General features: G+C 45.4%; 1 protein-coding gene across 9 annotated transcripts in view; it reads right to left on the minus strand.

Moving 5' to 3' along the window:
* Window positions 1–15,207, minus strand: part of LOC135369050 (potassium channel subfamily T member 2-like) — a 189,355-nt gene that overhangs the window by 40,193 nt on the left and 133,955 nt on the right. For all 9 annotated transcript variants that reach the window (XM_064602674.1, XM_064602673.1, XM_064602677.1 and 6 more), the window contains one exon: window positions 7,224–7,303. In XM_064602674.1, coding sequence (XP_064458744.1) covers window positions 7,224–7,303 — 80 coding nt within the window. The remainder of the gene's footprint in view (window positions 1–7,223; window positions 7,304–15,207) is intronic.

Below are 15,207 nucleotides of genomic sequence, written 5' to 3' on the forward strand. Positions count from 1 at the left end.
AACCACAGTCCGTTTGTGTGCTGGCCGCAACTTGATGGATTTCAACGTGGCTCAACTTTTTAGTATATCGCTTTGTCACGCCTACGCTTCCTTTTATTTGAAGCCCAACCAGGCACGGCCTTTACAAATGGGAAACGGGGATGCGCAGTCCCTCGCCCGACTTGCATAGCGCACCTGTCATGGCGTCGTTAACCATGAAGTCAACCACGGGAAATAGAAGCTGCCGTTCTTGCGTGCTCTTGTACGAGTCCTCTATTAGCCCTCACTGCTAAAGTGGTAAAATACCTGAGGCGGTCACAGAGGGGGACATCTTTATTAAGAAAAAAGAGAGGAAAGGTCAGCCGGACGGAGGTCGGCTTGCTATTCCAAAGAAAGGAGAATGAAGGAAGGAAAGAAAAGAAAACGAGAAAAAAAGGGAGAAAAGGGGAAAGAAAAGGAAAAGAAACGAAAAGGAAAAGAAGGGGAAGGAAGAAGGGGTAGCGCCCCAAATGTATGTTTAAAAGATACCTTGTCAATGTCATTTAATTGTTGGTAGTCGCGCTTGTCTTTTGTGCTCCTTCGTCCTCGTCCGTGTTCGTGCCTCCCCAAGTATCAGCATGCACAAAGTTTTACGTTCTTGAATGAGCTCCGGTACTGACCCTTCCCAGTCTCTCCATACGCGTCAGACCACACGTGGCCAATTGCAACGCGATTTCCAGGATGGTTCTTTCCACTGAAGCTTCAAGGAAGCAACGTAGACGAGCCACGCAATCATCACCTTCACAAGGAAAAGCCCTTAAAGGATTTGTGACAGTTAGATTCAAGTTATACTGGACAACTGTTGCAAGTCAGTTATCTGCATCGATCCCGTCCGCGAATGTCGCGCGTCCCCTCGCGTGTTATAGCCTGCGAATATCGCGTGTGATATCGCGGCAGCACATCTTACGACGTTGCTGGTGTGGTAAACCCGAGAAGGTTGTACTTATTGCATGCAGTATTATATACCTGTCATGCATGTTTAATATACTCGTTGCTAGTGAGTTCTAATCAAAATTTATGCCTTCACAAGTTGACGTCCTTGCAAAACCTGATACACGATTTAGTCAAATTACCGTCAGGAGTCCTGACGCTCCCAGCACATTTGTAGACGAACGGTTCGTAGGACAGCCGGCAGCATGGGGGCTCATATGATACGAGCCAGGAAGGCTAATATGCTACCAAAGGGATAGATGCAAATAGATACGAAGTAAGTAGGTTCTTATTTTGGGCGGCAGCAACGTTTGATCCGTACAGAGGCTTAACTTTTGCAAGCAACGATGAACCTTTGTTTTAGACACTATACGCAAGCTAGCTGTTGTCCATGAAAGGCAAACGCACCGTAAGCCCTGTTGATTATGTAAGACTAGCAGGTCGTAATCTTAGGTTGTAATGTATAAGGCGAAGCATACCGTTGGGTAATACGCACTGATTGATTGAAAAATAAAAATATGGAGATGTGAGCTCCGGGGTGGGGGAGATTTATTGGCAGAAAAAAAAAAAAGAAGAAAAGGGAAGAAAAGGGGGAAAGCCAGCCAGACAGCACGCCGCCTTGGCATAAAAAAAAATAAATAACGAACAAAAAACGGAGACACCAAATGTGTCACATCCTCCAGCGTGGGTTTTCTCCAGTGTTGACACCTGACGTCTTATCCTCCCGCTCGCTTGCATTTTACTGCTTTGTCTTTCTTTCGTTTTCCGCTGAGACGTTACCGCGAGCCTTACCTCAAACCTTTTATAAGTAGGTGTTGTTGTCCTTTCGAATCCTTGACGTGAAATATGACAAGGATGGAGACAGGGAGAGATGAATATCAGAAACCTGGAATGCTTGTTGCACACACGGCAAAGAATGTTTGAAACAGTGTTTAAAAATATCGGGAAACACCGGGTGAAGAAGCTGATAAACGTTGGGTCTTCCAGAGCGCACTTGTTTGTCTCCCTACCGTTTTAAACTCGTTCTACAGAAACTACAGCGAGTGAGAGAATTATGCGAGACATCCGTAAATGATTTATTGATTTTTCCAAACAAATTCTACCTGCAGACATCGCATGTCCCATGCATATCTAGCATTTGATGGCCAAGTTTTGTAACCCTGATGTTTAAGAGGTAAGCAGAAACATGTCCTTGTTTTTATTTATATTCGTATTAGTACAACGAGGTAACTGTCCGTGAAAAAGTCTGTTTCCGGCTTACAAGCTGTAAAGCAACACACTAAAACAACACAGACGATGTCGCATTTCCATCGCAGATGAAATATATGTTGGACGTAGGAAGCCCTCTTGACCAGAAGCATAACATTGTAGCAGAGACCCAGCAGGTTGGTACGTACTTCTAGGAGACGCGACGCAAAACACACTAAAACAACACAGACGATGTCGTATTTTTCCATGTAGAGGAAATTTATGTTGGACGTAGGAAGCCCTCTCGACCAGTTGTCGTTAGTCCCCCGTCCTTTGGCTGAGCAGTGTGACGTATTGACGACGAGGAAAGAAAGAAAGAAAGAAGAAGAAAAAGGAGAACTTTCGCTCGGTTTTTATCGGCTGTTTTGTCTGTGTCGCGATAGTGTGACACGGCCTGGCGAAGCGCAAGGTGACCCTAAAATTTCGTCGCGGCAAGAAGCCGTGTACACACGTAGACAGTGTAACATGCCCCAAATTGCATCACCTCCTCATTCTCTCTGTTTCGATGCATATTCAATTTTTGTCGATCGATGAAACGCACACCCTGCACGACAGCGTGTCTGTCATTAAAATTCTTTCGATATGCTTCATTCTTTGTAATTTTTGTAGTTTCAACACTTGCTCGCCTTCTACGACATCGGTAGGTAATCTGCCGGTATACTCCTGCAGTTTCGAAGACGTGAAATTGTCGTCTGCTAAAATGTAGTGCCCCCGTGGAATACATTTGAACCGCTTATTGGAGTCATAAATCTTTCAGCAGCCTTACTTCTGCCATGCTTCACATTCGCAATCGCGGCGTCACGCAGCTGTCGTGTTCGCGACAATCGTTCACATGTGCAGAACTACGTCGAGAGAGTACACATAGAGACGCATGGCCAAGTGTGAGTGAACGTAATGGAAATAAACTTTTCTTTTATTACGTGTTAGCACCCCGAAGCACGTGTGGCTGTGAGTTGTGTACAAACGTATAGAAAAACGTATGGAAAGACAAGAAGGAGAAGACAGGGGACAGTGATATGTGTCCTGGACCAACTTCATGCGAGAACACCGGCGACATTCATTTGGAAATTCTGCCGCAAAACCCAGGGAAAACTTGAGACCGCACAGCGGGTTGTAAAATTGCGAACTACTTCCAGATTTTTTACATCCTCGGAGGTATCACGAACGCGTGGATGCTGTAGCCACTTCGCCACGCCGCTGATATAGAAAGCAACCGGGGTAAGAAAACAGTTGTCCGGAAACAAAAGTCACCCGGACCTTTGATTTTTTTCTTCGCAATAAAAGAATATTATTTAGCAAAACCTTAAAAGTACGCTAACTACGATACAGGTAGTAGTGAGTTTTAGTGCTTCGCGCAGTGCACAGAACCATCACGCTATATCCCTGACGTACGCAAAGGTGATAGCATACGACGCACTAAAACTCACTATTAAAAGCGGCTGAACATAACGACCGGGTGCGTTCATAAACTTTGGAAATAAAGAATAATTGAACAACGGCTCTCGTCGTCGACTGTGGCCTTCGTATTGCTCGCTATTCACAACGATGTGACAACGACGCCTGTGCTCACTCAGCCGATGTGATGCACTCAGAGTAAACTACTACGTCGAGTAAGTAAGTGCCTTTGCTCCACGACTCTAGAAAACAGCACTGTTTTTTTCTTCTACCCCTTCTCGCACTGTTATGAACCGCAGGAAAACAGCGCATGTCAAAGTTGAGTTCCTTCACTTTTACACCGCTCATTTCCAGCGCTGGTTTGTGATGGCGAATGAAGAGGCGGTTTCACCCATGACGTCGCGAAAGCGGTGGGATTGTTTTCCTTCCTGGTTGTGCAGTGTTGTCGTTGCGTCGTGGTGAATTTGACGTGTCGCCGAATTTTCCGTTTCCCGAGCTAATTGAGGTGGTGCGTCCGCGTAGCTTACGGGAATCCAGAATGAACACGAAACGAAACGGCGCTGCGTCACGTCGCCGTGTTTTGCATTGCTCTGAAGCAAAGCGCTCTATGTGAGAAAAGGCCCTGAGAGGCGCCGTATAACTTACAGGAGCAAATATGTTCATTTAATACAGGAAGTGTCGGCCAACGCAAAGACGGAACATCAGCAACGTCACATGACCTGAAGGTGACGTTCCTGTGACGTGTGGCCAGGACAAGATGGCAATTTTGCAGCAAGCGACCACGTGAGAGTGGTTACGAAATCAGAATCTTGTGGCACCGCTGTGTACAGAACGGAATTTCGCGTTCTCATCTGTACGTTCTTCACAATCTTACACAGCGTTAATTTCGACACCAGACAGCTCGTAACGCCTTAGTGCAAGCACAGTAGGCAGTCTATGGATTAATTGTTCCCACATTAAGGTTATTTGACGTGCGTCGTAATGTCAGCACACGGCATTTTGTACGCTTCGTAGCCCATAGCTGTATATGCGGAGTTAAGCATCGGATAGCGTGCTTGCGCCGTGTGTTCCAGATATCGCGGTGCGGTGGGTCACGGAAGAAGCGCGCTGCGCAGGTGGCGCGATGCGACGGGGTATTACGGTACTAGCTCCGCCTGCACATAGGGAGCTAGTATTGAGACCCCCTATTGGGTATCACGTGAGGTGTGGTGATGCAGGTGGCGGGAGTGGAAAGCACAAGACGCCGGAATGGCTCCGCCGAGGAAGGTTCTTGGTGCGCAGCAGATTGCTGCAAGGAAGGCGCGGAATGCAGAAAGACGCAGAGCTCGCCATGCCTAGATGAGCGAAGAAGCCAAGGCTCGAGTTGCAGCGGCGGCATATTGGAACCAGAAAGAAGAAAGTCTGAGCAATTTGAAGATTAAAGAAGAACCTCTGAAACGTGATGGGAATTGATGTTCTCAGGTTGGAACACATAGAAAGGACAAATACATACAAAGCCTCGAGTGCTTAAGAAATTAATGATGACGTCACTGAAAAGGTTAGCTAGCTTAGCTCAATTGGTAAGAGCCCTGGACCGGTCATCCAGAAGATGTGGGTTCGAGTCCTACATCTAGCTAACCTTTTCAGTGGCTTCCTTCTTTCTTTCATCTCTGAAACGTGTTGGTCTTCAGCGTTGGCAGCGTGCGGATTCCCATTTCGGCTTGTGCATGGCTAACCTTTCATCTCTCTCTTTTTTTTTTTTTTTTCAATAAACATATCCCCCCCTCAATTTCAAGCGTGCGTTCCTGAACAACGAGTTTGGAGCCGTCTGCAGCGTGTGCGACAGGCTTTGGTTCGAGAACGACGTTGGCCGTGAACAGGGTTCCAGTTGCAATGCATTTGTAAGAGATAATTTCGAAATAATAACGTATTATATGTTACTGAGAACAGGAAAGGGTAACGGACGTATTTTCATTACAGTTTCCATTTTCGTTGCTGCTATATTTTCGTTTCCGTTATCCGTTTCTGATCCCAGCTATTAATTTCGTTTCCGTTACGTTTCCGTTACTGTTTCCGGTAATGGAACGGTTGTTACAGAGCTGCGGAAGGACAGCCAGTCCGGCTCTGTCAGCACCGTGTCTTGCCCAAATGCTGCTTCTGTGTCACGCGTACACACTACACAAGTAATTTTACGTCGTTGGGATGCGCACATCTTGCAAGATTTTTGAAGAAGTGTAGGAACATGTCTTCAGTCAGTCTGCTGTCTTCAGTCACTCTGAGTCCAGCAACCCAAGATGGGCGTAACTTTCATCCAATGTCACATTCATAGGCGGACGCTCTCAGTAGTAAAGAATACTGCCACAGCCTCGGTGAAATGAAGAAAGTAAAAAATAAAACTAAAAAATCATACGCTGTCAGCCCTGTGCTACGGTGGAGTAGAGTGCGTGGAGTTTATGTTGTGTAAGTCTCATGTCTTTATGTCATGTACGTAGGCAATGTCACGAGTAGATAAGCGGGTGATGCACCCTCGGTATCCAATATTGCGCTTTGTTTCCACGTTGTTGCGTAGTATTTAGAAGGAATGGAGTATGTATGAATGTACAGGGGATGGAGTCATCCAAATACAAAAATAAAATGCAAAGTCACTGAAATGTCGACGCACAACACTAACAGCCATTACCGGAATTCAATACCGGACGATAATATTCGCTTCCGTTTCTGTTTCCGGTAATGGAGGACAGTCGTATGCGTTTCCGTTATCGTTACCATCTCCAATTTCGATTACCGTTTCTGTTTTCGTCACCATTACCGATACCCTTCCCTGGTTAAGAACTCTGAAACACAGAGGAAGAAGCGTGTCTGCCCACAATGCGTAACGACACTGCTGTCGCCGTGTTTCAGCTGCAAGTACCAAAAGTAGCAGCTCCTCGCAATTTTTCTATACCGTGTTAGCGCCGCGACGCAACTGTGACTATGAGCGGCGTACAGGCGTGGAACAGATGGACAGTGTGCGTCCTAGGCCGACTTCAGCGGGAACTGTGCCGACATTCGTCTGGAAAGTCTGCCGGAAGACCCACAGGGAAAACCTCAGACAGCACAGAAAGGATTCGAAAACTCCATTTCCGAGTCTTCAGTTGGCTCCTTTACGGAGCGGACGCCTTTACACGCCGGTCATGCCGCCGGTCAGTAGTTTGTATTTATGCGTAACTAGTACCCAATATTCGAAACGGTGTTTATCACGCCATACAAGCCACACGTGGGCAGTACTGAATGATATAATATTTCGTGACGTTATTTCTTCTTCCTTTAGTCCGTTTTAGCGCCCCGGAGCAACAGTAGCTATGTATGGCCTGCACGCAAGTATGGCTGCAAGTGGACAGTAGGAAGGAACGTCCTGCAGCCATCAAACAATCTGCCGGAAAACTCAGGGGAAACCTGAGACACAGCCGGAGGTAGGACTAGATCGGACCAAACACCTCCCAGACTGGTGAACAATTGAATGGTTATTATATTATATGTATAGGCACAACAATGAATTAAATTTACAGCGTATTCTGCAGTATATTCATGATGTTCCAATAAGTTGGGTGTCATCGCCGTTGGGTGTCATCGCCGTCAGGTACGTACAGCGTAGAGGAAGGTTAATTACTCACTTGATCTCTGGTTCTTGATGAAGTACAAATGCAACCGTTCCTTGAGTGTGTTTTCATTGACGTAAAACTCCACTCGGACTCTGAAAAGAAACCAAAAAAACGTGGCTTCAACGAAAAGGTGCGCAAAAATATTATCCTTGCTTCGGATAGACACATATATTTTGAAACATAATCTGCCTATCATTAAACATATTTTAGCTGCACTTGTAGACGGCAAAGTTTTCTATTTCCTCGGTATTACTAATTCTCGATACCGTCAGAGACATATTTTTAAAGAAGGGACAATCCCTCATAAATTCTCTCTCTTTTCAGTCTCCCCTTTTCACATCCAAGCACAACGTCTTCATCCTCTCGCAATTACTGTCTTAAGTAATATAAAGCTTCCCCTTCCTGACTGGCGCGGTCCTAGCGGCAATCAACACGCGAAAGCACTTGGCCGTTGCAATTATGCCGAGACCAACGAGGCAGCGTTGGCCGAGATGTCGATTTCTTTCTCGCGTTGATAATGCACCGAGCTGTATCTCTTAATGAAGCGGCGGCACGCTATTCCGAAAAACCGTCGGCCGTTCTACAGAGGATGTGTTAATAGGGAAAAAAGGCCGGGAGATGAAAGCTAAGTGGACAGCTTCACAATGCAGCTTCGATTATTCCAAGCCCATCCCATCAATTTTTATACAGCGATAGAACTATAATGAAGCTGTCAATGGCCCGGTTTCAGCACCAACGCCGGTTAATACTTGAACCGAGATCAACGGTCCCTTAACTTCAGTTTAATGCTTAACTGTGCTTCACAAAAGGCAGTTATTATTACTGAAAGTCAAACATTCAGCACGTCACCAACTAGCCTTTGCAAAACAGCATTGAGCGTTAACTTCAAGTTTTAGCAACGCTTGATCTCGGTTCAAAGTTAACCAGCGTTGGTGAAACCGGATCATACTCGATTATGCTACGTACGAATATTATTACGTATAATAAACTCGCAGTAAATAAATATTATTATGGTTCGAATACATCCCATCTACGATTGCAAGAGTTGATCCAGCGATCCCTTTCCAGATGGCACGAAGAACCTCTCGTCAAGATGCTGCATTAATTCATCGAATGCAACTCAGTGTGGCTTTTACAGCTCAGTGGCGTTACTGCTTGCTACAAGGTGACATTCCAAGGTCTAGGGCACATTCTCTCATCATCTGACTATGTCAAAATTGCTTGGTCCATGCCCAAATCCAGCCCAGCAGCGCTCTGGCCTAAGAGCACTTCTAAACGTTTTAGAGACCGTTATTATTCCATTTCACCACATTACCACCAGCAATGGGGTAGAGCATCGCCCCTGGGGATGAAACTCTCTAATCATCTTCACTAAAATAAAGTTGTCGTTGTTTTAAATATGTTTTGGCAAACGAGGAGAGTATCTTCTTCGATGGCACGCATTGTCGTAATAACTTTTCACATATGCATACGCTCGAGCAAACAATTTGTAGTTGAGGAGCACTTTATCAACAGCTAATCTAGGACGCAACAACAACAGATAAATTAATGATGATAAATGGGGAGAACACAGCGCAATTAGGCATTACACTCATCTACACGTGCGCAATTATGTCGGTGACCATGGGCTTAATTCCGCTATATTCCAGCTTGACAAGGAAAGTCTCGAAACATTTCTCGCGCCAAAGGGCGAGGGAACTAAGTGCTGCAAGGAAGACGCAACATAATATCTTTCGGCGACAACATTGCATGTCCTTTCAGTAATAAAGGTTGCACCATCGTACGGAAGGACACATAACATGTAGTATCGCGTGCAAGTTTTAAGCTAGGCTGACAAGAGGCCCCACAGGGAGAAAAGAGCTACATTACGACGCGTGTTATCTGAAGTGCCAGTGCGCATGCAATATTCAGAGCAGTGCATAAAGCTGCGCTGAGGGGCCTTGTGCATTCATGCCCTGTGTGTTCGCTGTGATAAAATATGTTGTTATTTTTGTTGTGCGCATGTGAAGCTTGCACAGATGTCTGCGGCAGAGAATAACCTTTTATAGTTCAATTTCTGGGAGGATGACACACGGAAATTAAGATCTCAATTCGCAATTTGCTATAGTATGCAGCATAAAAGACACGGACAAAGTCTTTTATGCTGCATATTAGCAAATTATGAACGTCTACGAACTACCTTGTTTTGCCCCTCTAGATCTCATTTCAGTCCTATGGTATAGCAATGGCAAACTGTTACGCGACTAATGGCCGTGTCTAGGATCGCTTCAACTTGGGGCAAACCTTCACTTTCCTCCATTTCTGTTTATGCGGTCCCCTTACGATTTGCACAATGTCGGAGTAGCCTTTATTGTCCAACACTCCTGGCTTTGGAGCCTTATTTAAAACAAAAAGCACGCTAACATAGAGGCGCTCAGCGTGAGCGAAATACACCACCAACCCCTCCACTTTAACGTGACCCGAAGGAGCAAATGCTGTATCCACAGAGGCACGCGACGAAGGCAGTTGCGAAGTGGAGCGCTCAATGTGCAATCATAGTGTCGATGGACCCCTTGGGGATTCCTCAGCTGCCTTGGGCGAAAGGCGCAAGAAGCATTTCTACGCTCGACAAAAGACCGCCTAAGGTGAACACACAGGTTCGTCTACGCAGTGCCATTTCTGCTTCGTAACGATCGCAACGTGGCGAGGATCTGGGTCCGAGAATACACGAGTCCAAAAACAGTGACATGCACACCGAAACCACTTCTCAACGGTCATGTTGTCCTCCCGTCTAGCAGCACCATAACTTCTTCGAGCTTTATTGGATACGAGAACTCAGAAGACCTTGATCTTGACATTATTCGAAAGCGTCCCGCGTATAATATCTATAAAAAGTAGCACAGCGCACCAAAACACACGACAAGGAAGAAAGCAAGCAACACACTGTGATTGTCACAATGTGTCAAAGACGTCGCTCTTTGTTTTTTGTGCATTTGTGGCACCGCCGAATCCCACTCAAAGCAAAATATTTATTCGTTTTCTTATTATCTGTGCCAGCTGAGGATGAGAAATTGTGTCCACTGAAACATCATATGGTATGGATTGATGTCGCGCTGTTACTTCAGCACGTTTTTGGTGCGGAGTCTCCATTTAAAGAGCTTTCATATTCTGATGGTTTCTAGATTCACTTGTGGACACACACTTTTTGGCGACCCCTGTCTTCCGAAATGATGAAAAATAACCCTAAGCTTCCCAGTTTGTCCCACACTGTTTCCCACATGGGAGAGGGTCGTTGTACACCATATATACAAAGTATACCTGCAAACGTCCTGAAAGTCAACGGCCGCGTTAATACATTCCTTGACCGTTCCGGAGAGATGTCCGTGTGGAACTGGATAGAAGTGATCTTGTACAGGCACTAAGAACATGGAAGTATGGAAGTATTCCAGATGTTCAGTGGCATTACGCGCTCTGAACGGGTCACCTAATTCCATTGTGAACAGCCATCTCTGTACACTTGTTTCTGCCAAGTATGCCTTTCAGTTACGATTGAGCCGCGGGGAATTTGCGGATTTTGTGTCGCGATAAAAAGTAATATTTCAACGTTGACGACAGCTTTTAGTTGACAGCTCGATAATGAACGACAGCTGAAACTCTGTTTCATTCATAGGAAAGCCTTCAACATAATAATCAGCACAAAACGTCTTTCCAGTCCTTTACAAAGGCGCGGTCGCGCATCGGGCGAATTTCACGAACAATATGGCGCAAACTAAACATCAGATTATACCGGCCCGCCTATATATGTCGAATTCAATGCCGGCTTCTCCAACTTTTCAAGAAAGTTGACTTGGACGGATTACATTGCGTAGACAATGGGTCGAGCTCTTTGCGAGGAATTCAGAAACTTTAGAAAGGGCGCCCCCTTGCGGGAATAGTAGGAAGGCGCACGCACTCAGATTCCCATGATGGTTTCTTAATTCATGCGTCACTTAAGGCTCAAACGATTAAATTGAACTGCTTCCACCGAAATGTCCATATTCAGCGCTTCTGAAGAAGTTAATCAATGCACAACTGTGGCTTCGTGCAGAGTAACTAATTCCTCAGAGCGAGTCGCTAACGACTTTCATTATAGCATCACGTATTGATAGCATTAGTTATTTAAAGTATGGCGTAAAATTATGGAGATTTCTTCGAGGAGTCCCTGTAAACTGTAGCCGGTACCGCGGTACTAAGGTTGCAGGCTCAGATCTCGTTCGAAACTTGATTTAATCGGCGCCGCTAGCGTGACGAGCAAAAGAAGACCGGGACAAACACTAATTCGTCTTTTAGTGTTTTGTTCCCTCGTTAGTTTGTTTTGGCGGGAGAAGGCGCGGTGCTGATAAAGAGGGACTGGCAACTGTAACAGGAAAGAAAATAAATGAAACAAAGACTCCGGATTCATGATCATGCACAATTGATGATAATGATAATGACGATTGAGGTTTTATGACGCACAAACAACTAAGGCTATAGTGGGCCAAAACTGTGGTGAAAATTGTGATGATTACAGTAATCTTGTGTCTGTAGAAAAGATACATCATTGTTTTACCATATTTGTATCACGACGTAATGGCACAAATTACGTCATCATCTTCTCCGTATTCGAAAAATCAATCGTCAGTTAACACACACACACACACACACACACACAGAGATACGTTGATCTGTTCTTCCAGCCCTCCATAACTCGGATTCACACAAGCATAGCCTTTCTTAAATACCCATCTGCACAAACAAGTTCTATCCTTCCTTTTGCGTTTCATACCAACTCTCTGAAATACGCCGGCCGTCAACGTCTTCAGCTGTTTTAGAACTGTCAGCTAATTGCGCAAGTCACCAGTCAAATCATTCGGCGACGGACAATGAATTTTAAATTGGCTCATTCTTTTTCACGAAAGTCATCATCTTATTAACACGATTGAAGTAACCGAAGTATGTTCTACTCCCAAGATCTTTTTTCCCCATCCCGCATCTTATATATATATATATATAAATCTTTCCTCGTTTCCCACTGTGCCACCCTTCATTCTGCGACAGCCAATCTCTCAATTTTTCTTCTTCGTCGACTCAATCGGCCAACCAGTCATCAACTCGGTCCTCCCTATTCTTTCCTCGCTGTACTTCTCTGCTCTACTGTACACGTAGCACATATCCGTACCCTGCTCTGGTGTCTTCCAACGGAATAGATGCGCCGGAAGAAGAACCCGAAGCGACTCGACACCTTCGCTTCCTGCAGCCCTGGAGACTCAATTTGGCGAGCAATCAGCAGTAACAGTCCGCAAATAAGCGCTACCGTCCTTCTTGGTCGTTTGCTTTTTGCCATTGTCCAATATTCCTGGAAGGAGTCATACCCCTGTCACAACAACTTTATTTTGGTCCGTGATCAGGGTGTTTCATGTACAGAGGTGGGCAAGTAGAGAGACAGACTGTGAGGCGAACCGACTTGAGGGGAGAACTCTGCCATCTGGAAAGTCCGGGGAAAATCTGAGACAGCGCAGTCGGTTGTAGGATTCCAACGTAAGCATAACGTGAGTTGATGCAAAAAGAGAGAGAGAAAAAAAAAACAGCTCACAGCCCACCTGTGAGGCCGACAACAACGAGCTCTTCCATTAGCACCACCACCGAGTTGATGCACGGAAAATGTAGTCTGTCAACATGTACATAGAACGATAGTTCGTTAATATCTTAATAAGAGGGTTCGTATCCGAGAAGTTCAATCTCTCACATGAAAACAAAGTGCTGATGTTTGAGTTTCGTCCCTTCCTGTGTGTTGCTCCTCATATAGTCGAGGAATATGTTACACCAGCCTGCTTGCCACTTTTCATGTCCACGTAGTGAAGGACGGATCTTCTTTAGGGAACTTCCTTTTTCTTCATTCTTCGTAACACAGCACGAAACCCTGAGACAGCAAAGCCGATGGTGGTATCCCAAACCGCCGATACATAAGCCGCATAATCGCAATTATTTGTTTCAACATACCCCCAAGGTCTCTAAGTACATTGTATGAGGGAGTGAGACAAACGAGAGGAAAACGTGAATGATAGCAGTTGAAGAAAAAGGCACCAGCAGTGGGATTCGAACCAGACACCCTACGATTCCCTGTCAGAAATGCTACTAATTACACAGTGTTAGCTGCCCTCTCTTCAACGTACCAAGCCAGGCTATAGGAAACACGGGGACACGCTCTCACCCTCAACGCAATCTCTTTTCCATTGTTGCCAGTCAGTCCCACATTCACGCAGACGAACTTGTATGCAATTGGGCGTTGTGAGTCTTGCGTTGCTGTTGTTTGTTCTTCTATGTTTAATTGCCTCACCCACTACAACGTTACGAGAGGAAAACGCGCAAACATGATACAAAAATGCAAACACGCTGCTAAGAAAACACATATATCCAAGTAGATGGGTAGAAATCCAGCGAACCGGTAGAGATGTAGGAAGGGAGTTGCCTCAGGACAGAAGCCGCCGATATTTCGAACAGAGACTGTTCTTCTTCTGGGAAGAACAGTCCCAGAAGAAGAACAGTCTCTGTTCGAAATATCGGCGGCTTCTGTCCTGAGGCAACTCCCTTCCTACATATATCCAAGGTATTGTCACCAATTGAATGAACCCTCGTTATTATGACCATGGTCGTTCCCGAAAATTCTGGTCATAATGCGGAAGTGTCATATTAAAGGGGGAGATTTGCAGAGGTTTCACTGCATTGTTCCCCAGGAGTATGGTCGTAAAGCGCGTATGTCAGATTATCGGGGGTCATATTAACGAGGGTTCACTGTACATAGACGTGTACATAGAAAGCTCCAAGGTTTACTTTATTTAGTAATATACTAACTAACTACGAGTAGATGTGTGTCACTAAACTTGCACAAGACGAAATTGCACTTGCAAGCAGAAATGATAACGTAACCTTTCAGATTGATAACATCGTGACTACTTTCTCACCCTGGGTGAGCATTGCAGGCTAAAAGAAGCCACCAAGGGGTAGGACGTCCGTTGCGGCAACGAGCCAATGATTCAAGGCACTGTCACGCAACTTGGCGTGACGAAGTACTAGCTATTAAAGGATGCTGTCTTTACTAGTCTGGTAGCACACTCTAAGCGCGACACCATTATTCTGTTAAATGCGAGGGAATTCGTGAATATAAAAGGAGCGGTTCAAGGCCCCCCAAAAGATTCTTTTTTTAATGTTGATGAAGGTTCAATCGCTACATAACGTTCTCATGCAAGTGTAACGTGTGTGTAGAGCGTGCAGCCAATGCTTCCTCTCCGTCCTTGGCTAACGGCTTTGATCGGCGGTCTTTTGTTTCAGGCGATTATTTCCAGATCACACCTTATTTACACGTAGCAAAATAACCGTTCTTCGAGAGTTCTCCATGGCGCAAGAACCTTTGTCTGAAGCTTTCCAATCTTAAAGAACGAAACACTAGCTAAGACATCCTGATCTCATGGTCCTGCGTTTGAAGAACACTTTCGGGGTGAAAAATACGAGCTGACGAACTGAAGAAAAGTTCTTCTTCGAACTTTTTTTTCTGTGCTTAGTGTAGATGACGTTGACACAGCTCTGAATTCTCTAACACGCACCTAAAGCTGACGACAACTCCTTCTGCAAGTCCGACCATTGAAACGCACGTACACATTGCGGATCGATGTCTGCTGCCCTATTTTTATTCAGCTGTCAGACATATTTCGGGTACGGCATATGACAACCGACTTTAAAATCGCGTGTTCATAACTACGCCCGCAAGGTTACGGTCTTTCGGGAAAAACCACGCTTTTCTTCTGGTCTGCTCTGCTCATATTGGTTGTTTTATCTCCAGCATTTTATGCTTATACGAAGCCTTTTACGCCCGAATATGTAACACACGCAAATGTTTCTCTCGCGTGACTCCGGTGCTCCATCAGCCACGCAACGCAAATATTTTCGAGGGGCCGCCATTCTCCACGACAACAGTGGAGCAGATCGACGAAATGCAAGACAG

The sequence above is a fragment of the Ornithodoros turicata genome, chromosome 9 (assembly GCF_037126465.1).
Source record: "Ornithodoros turicata isolate Travis chromosome 9, ASM3712646v1, whole genome shotgun sequence".
NCBI lineage: Eukaryota > Metazoa > Arthropoda > Arachnida > Ixodida > Argasidae > Ornithodoros > Ornithodoros turicata.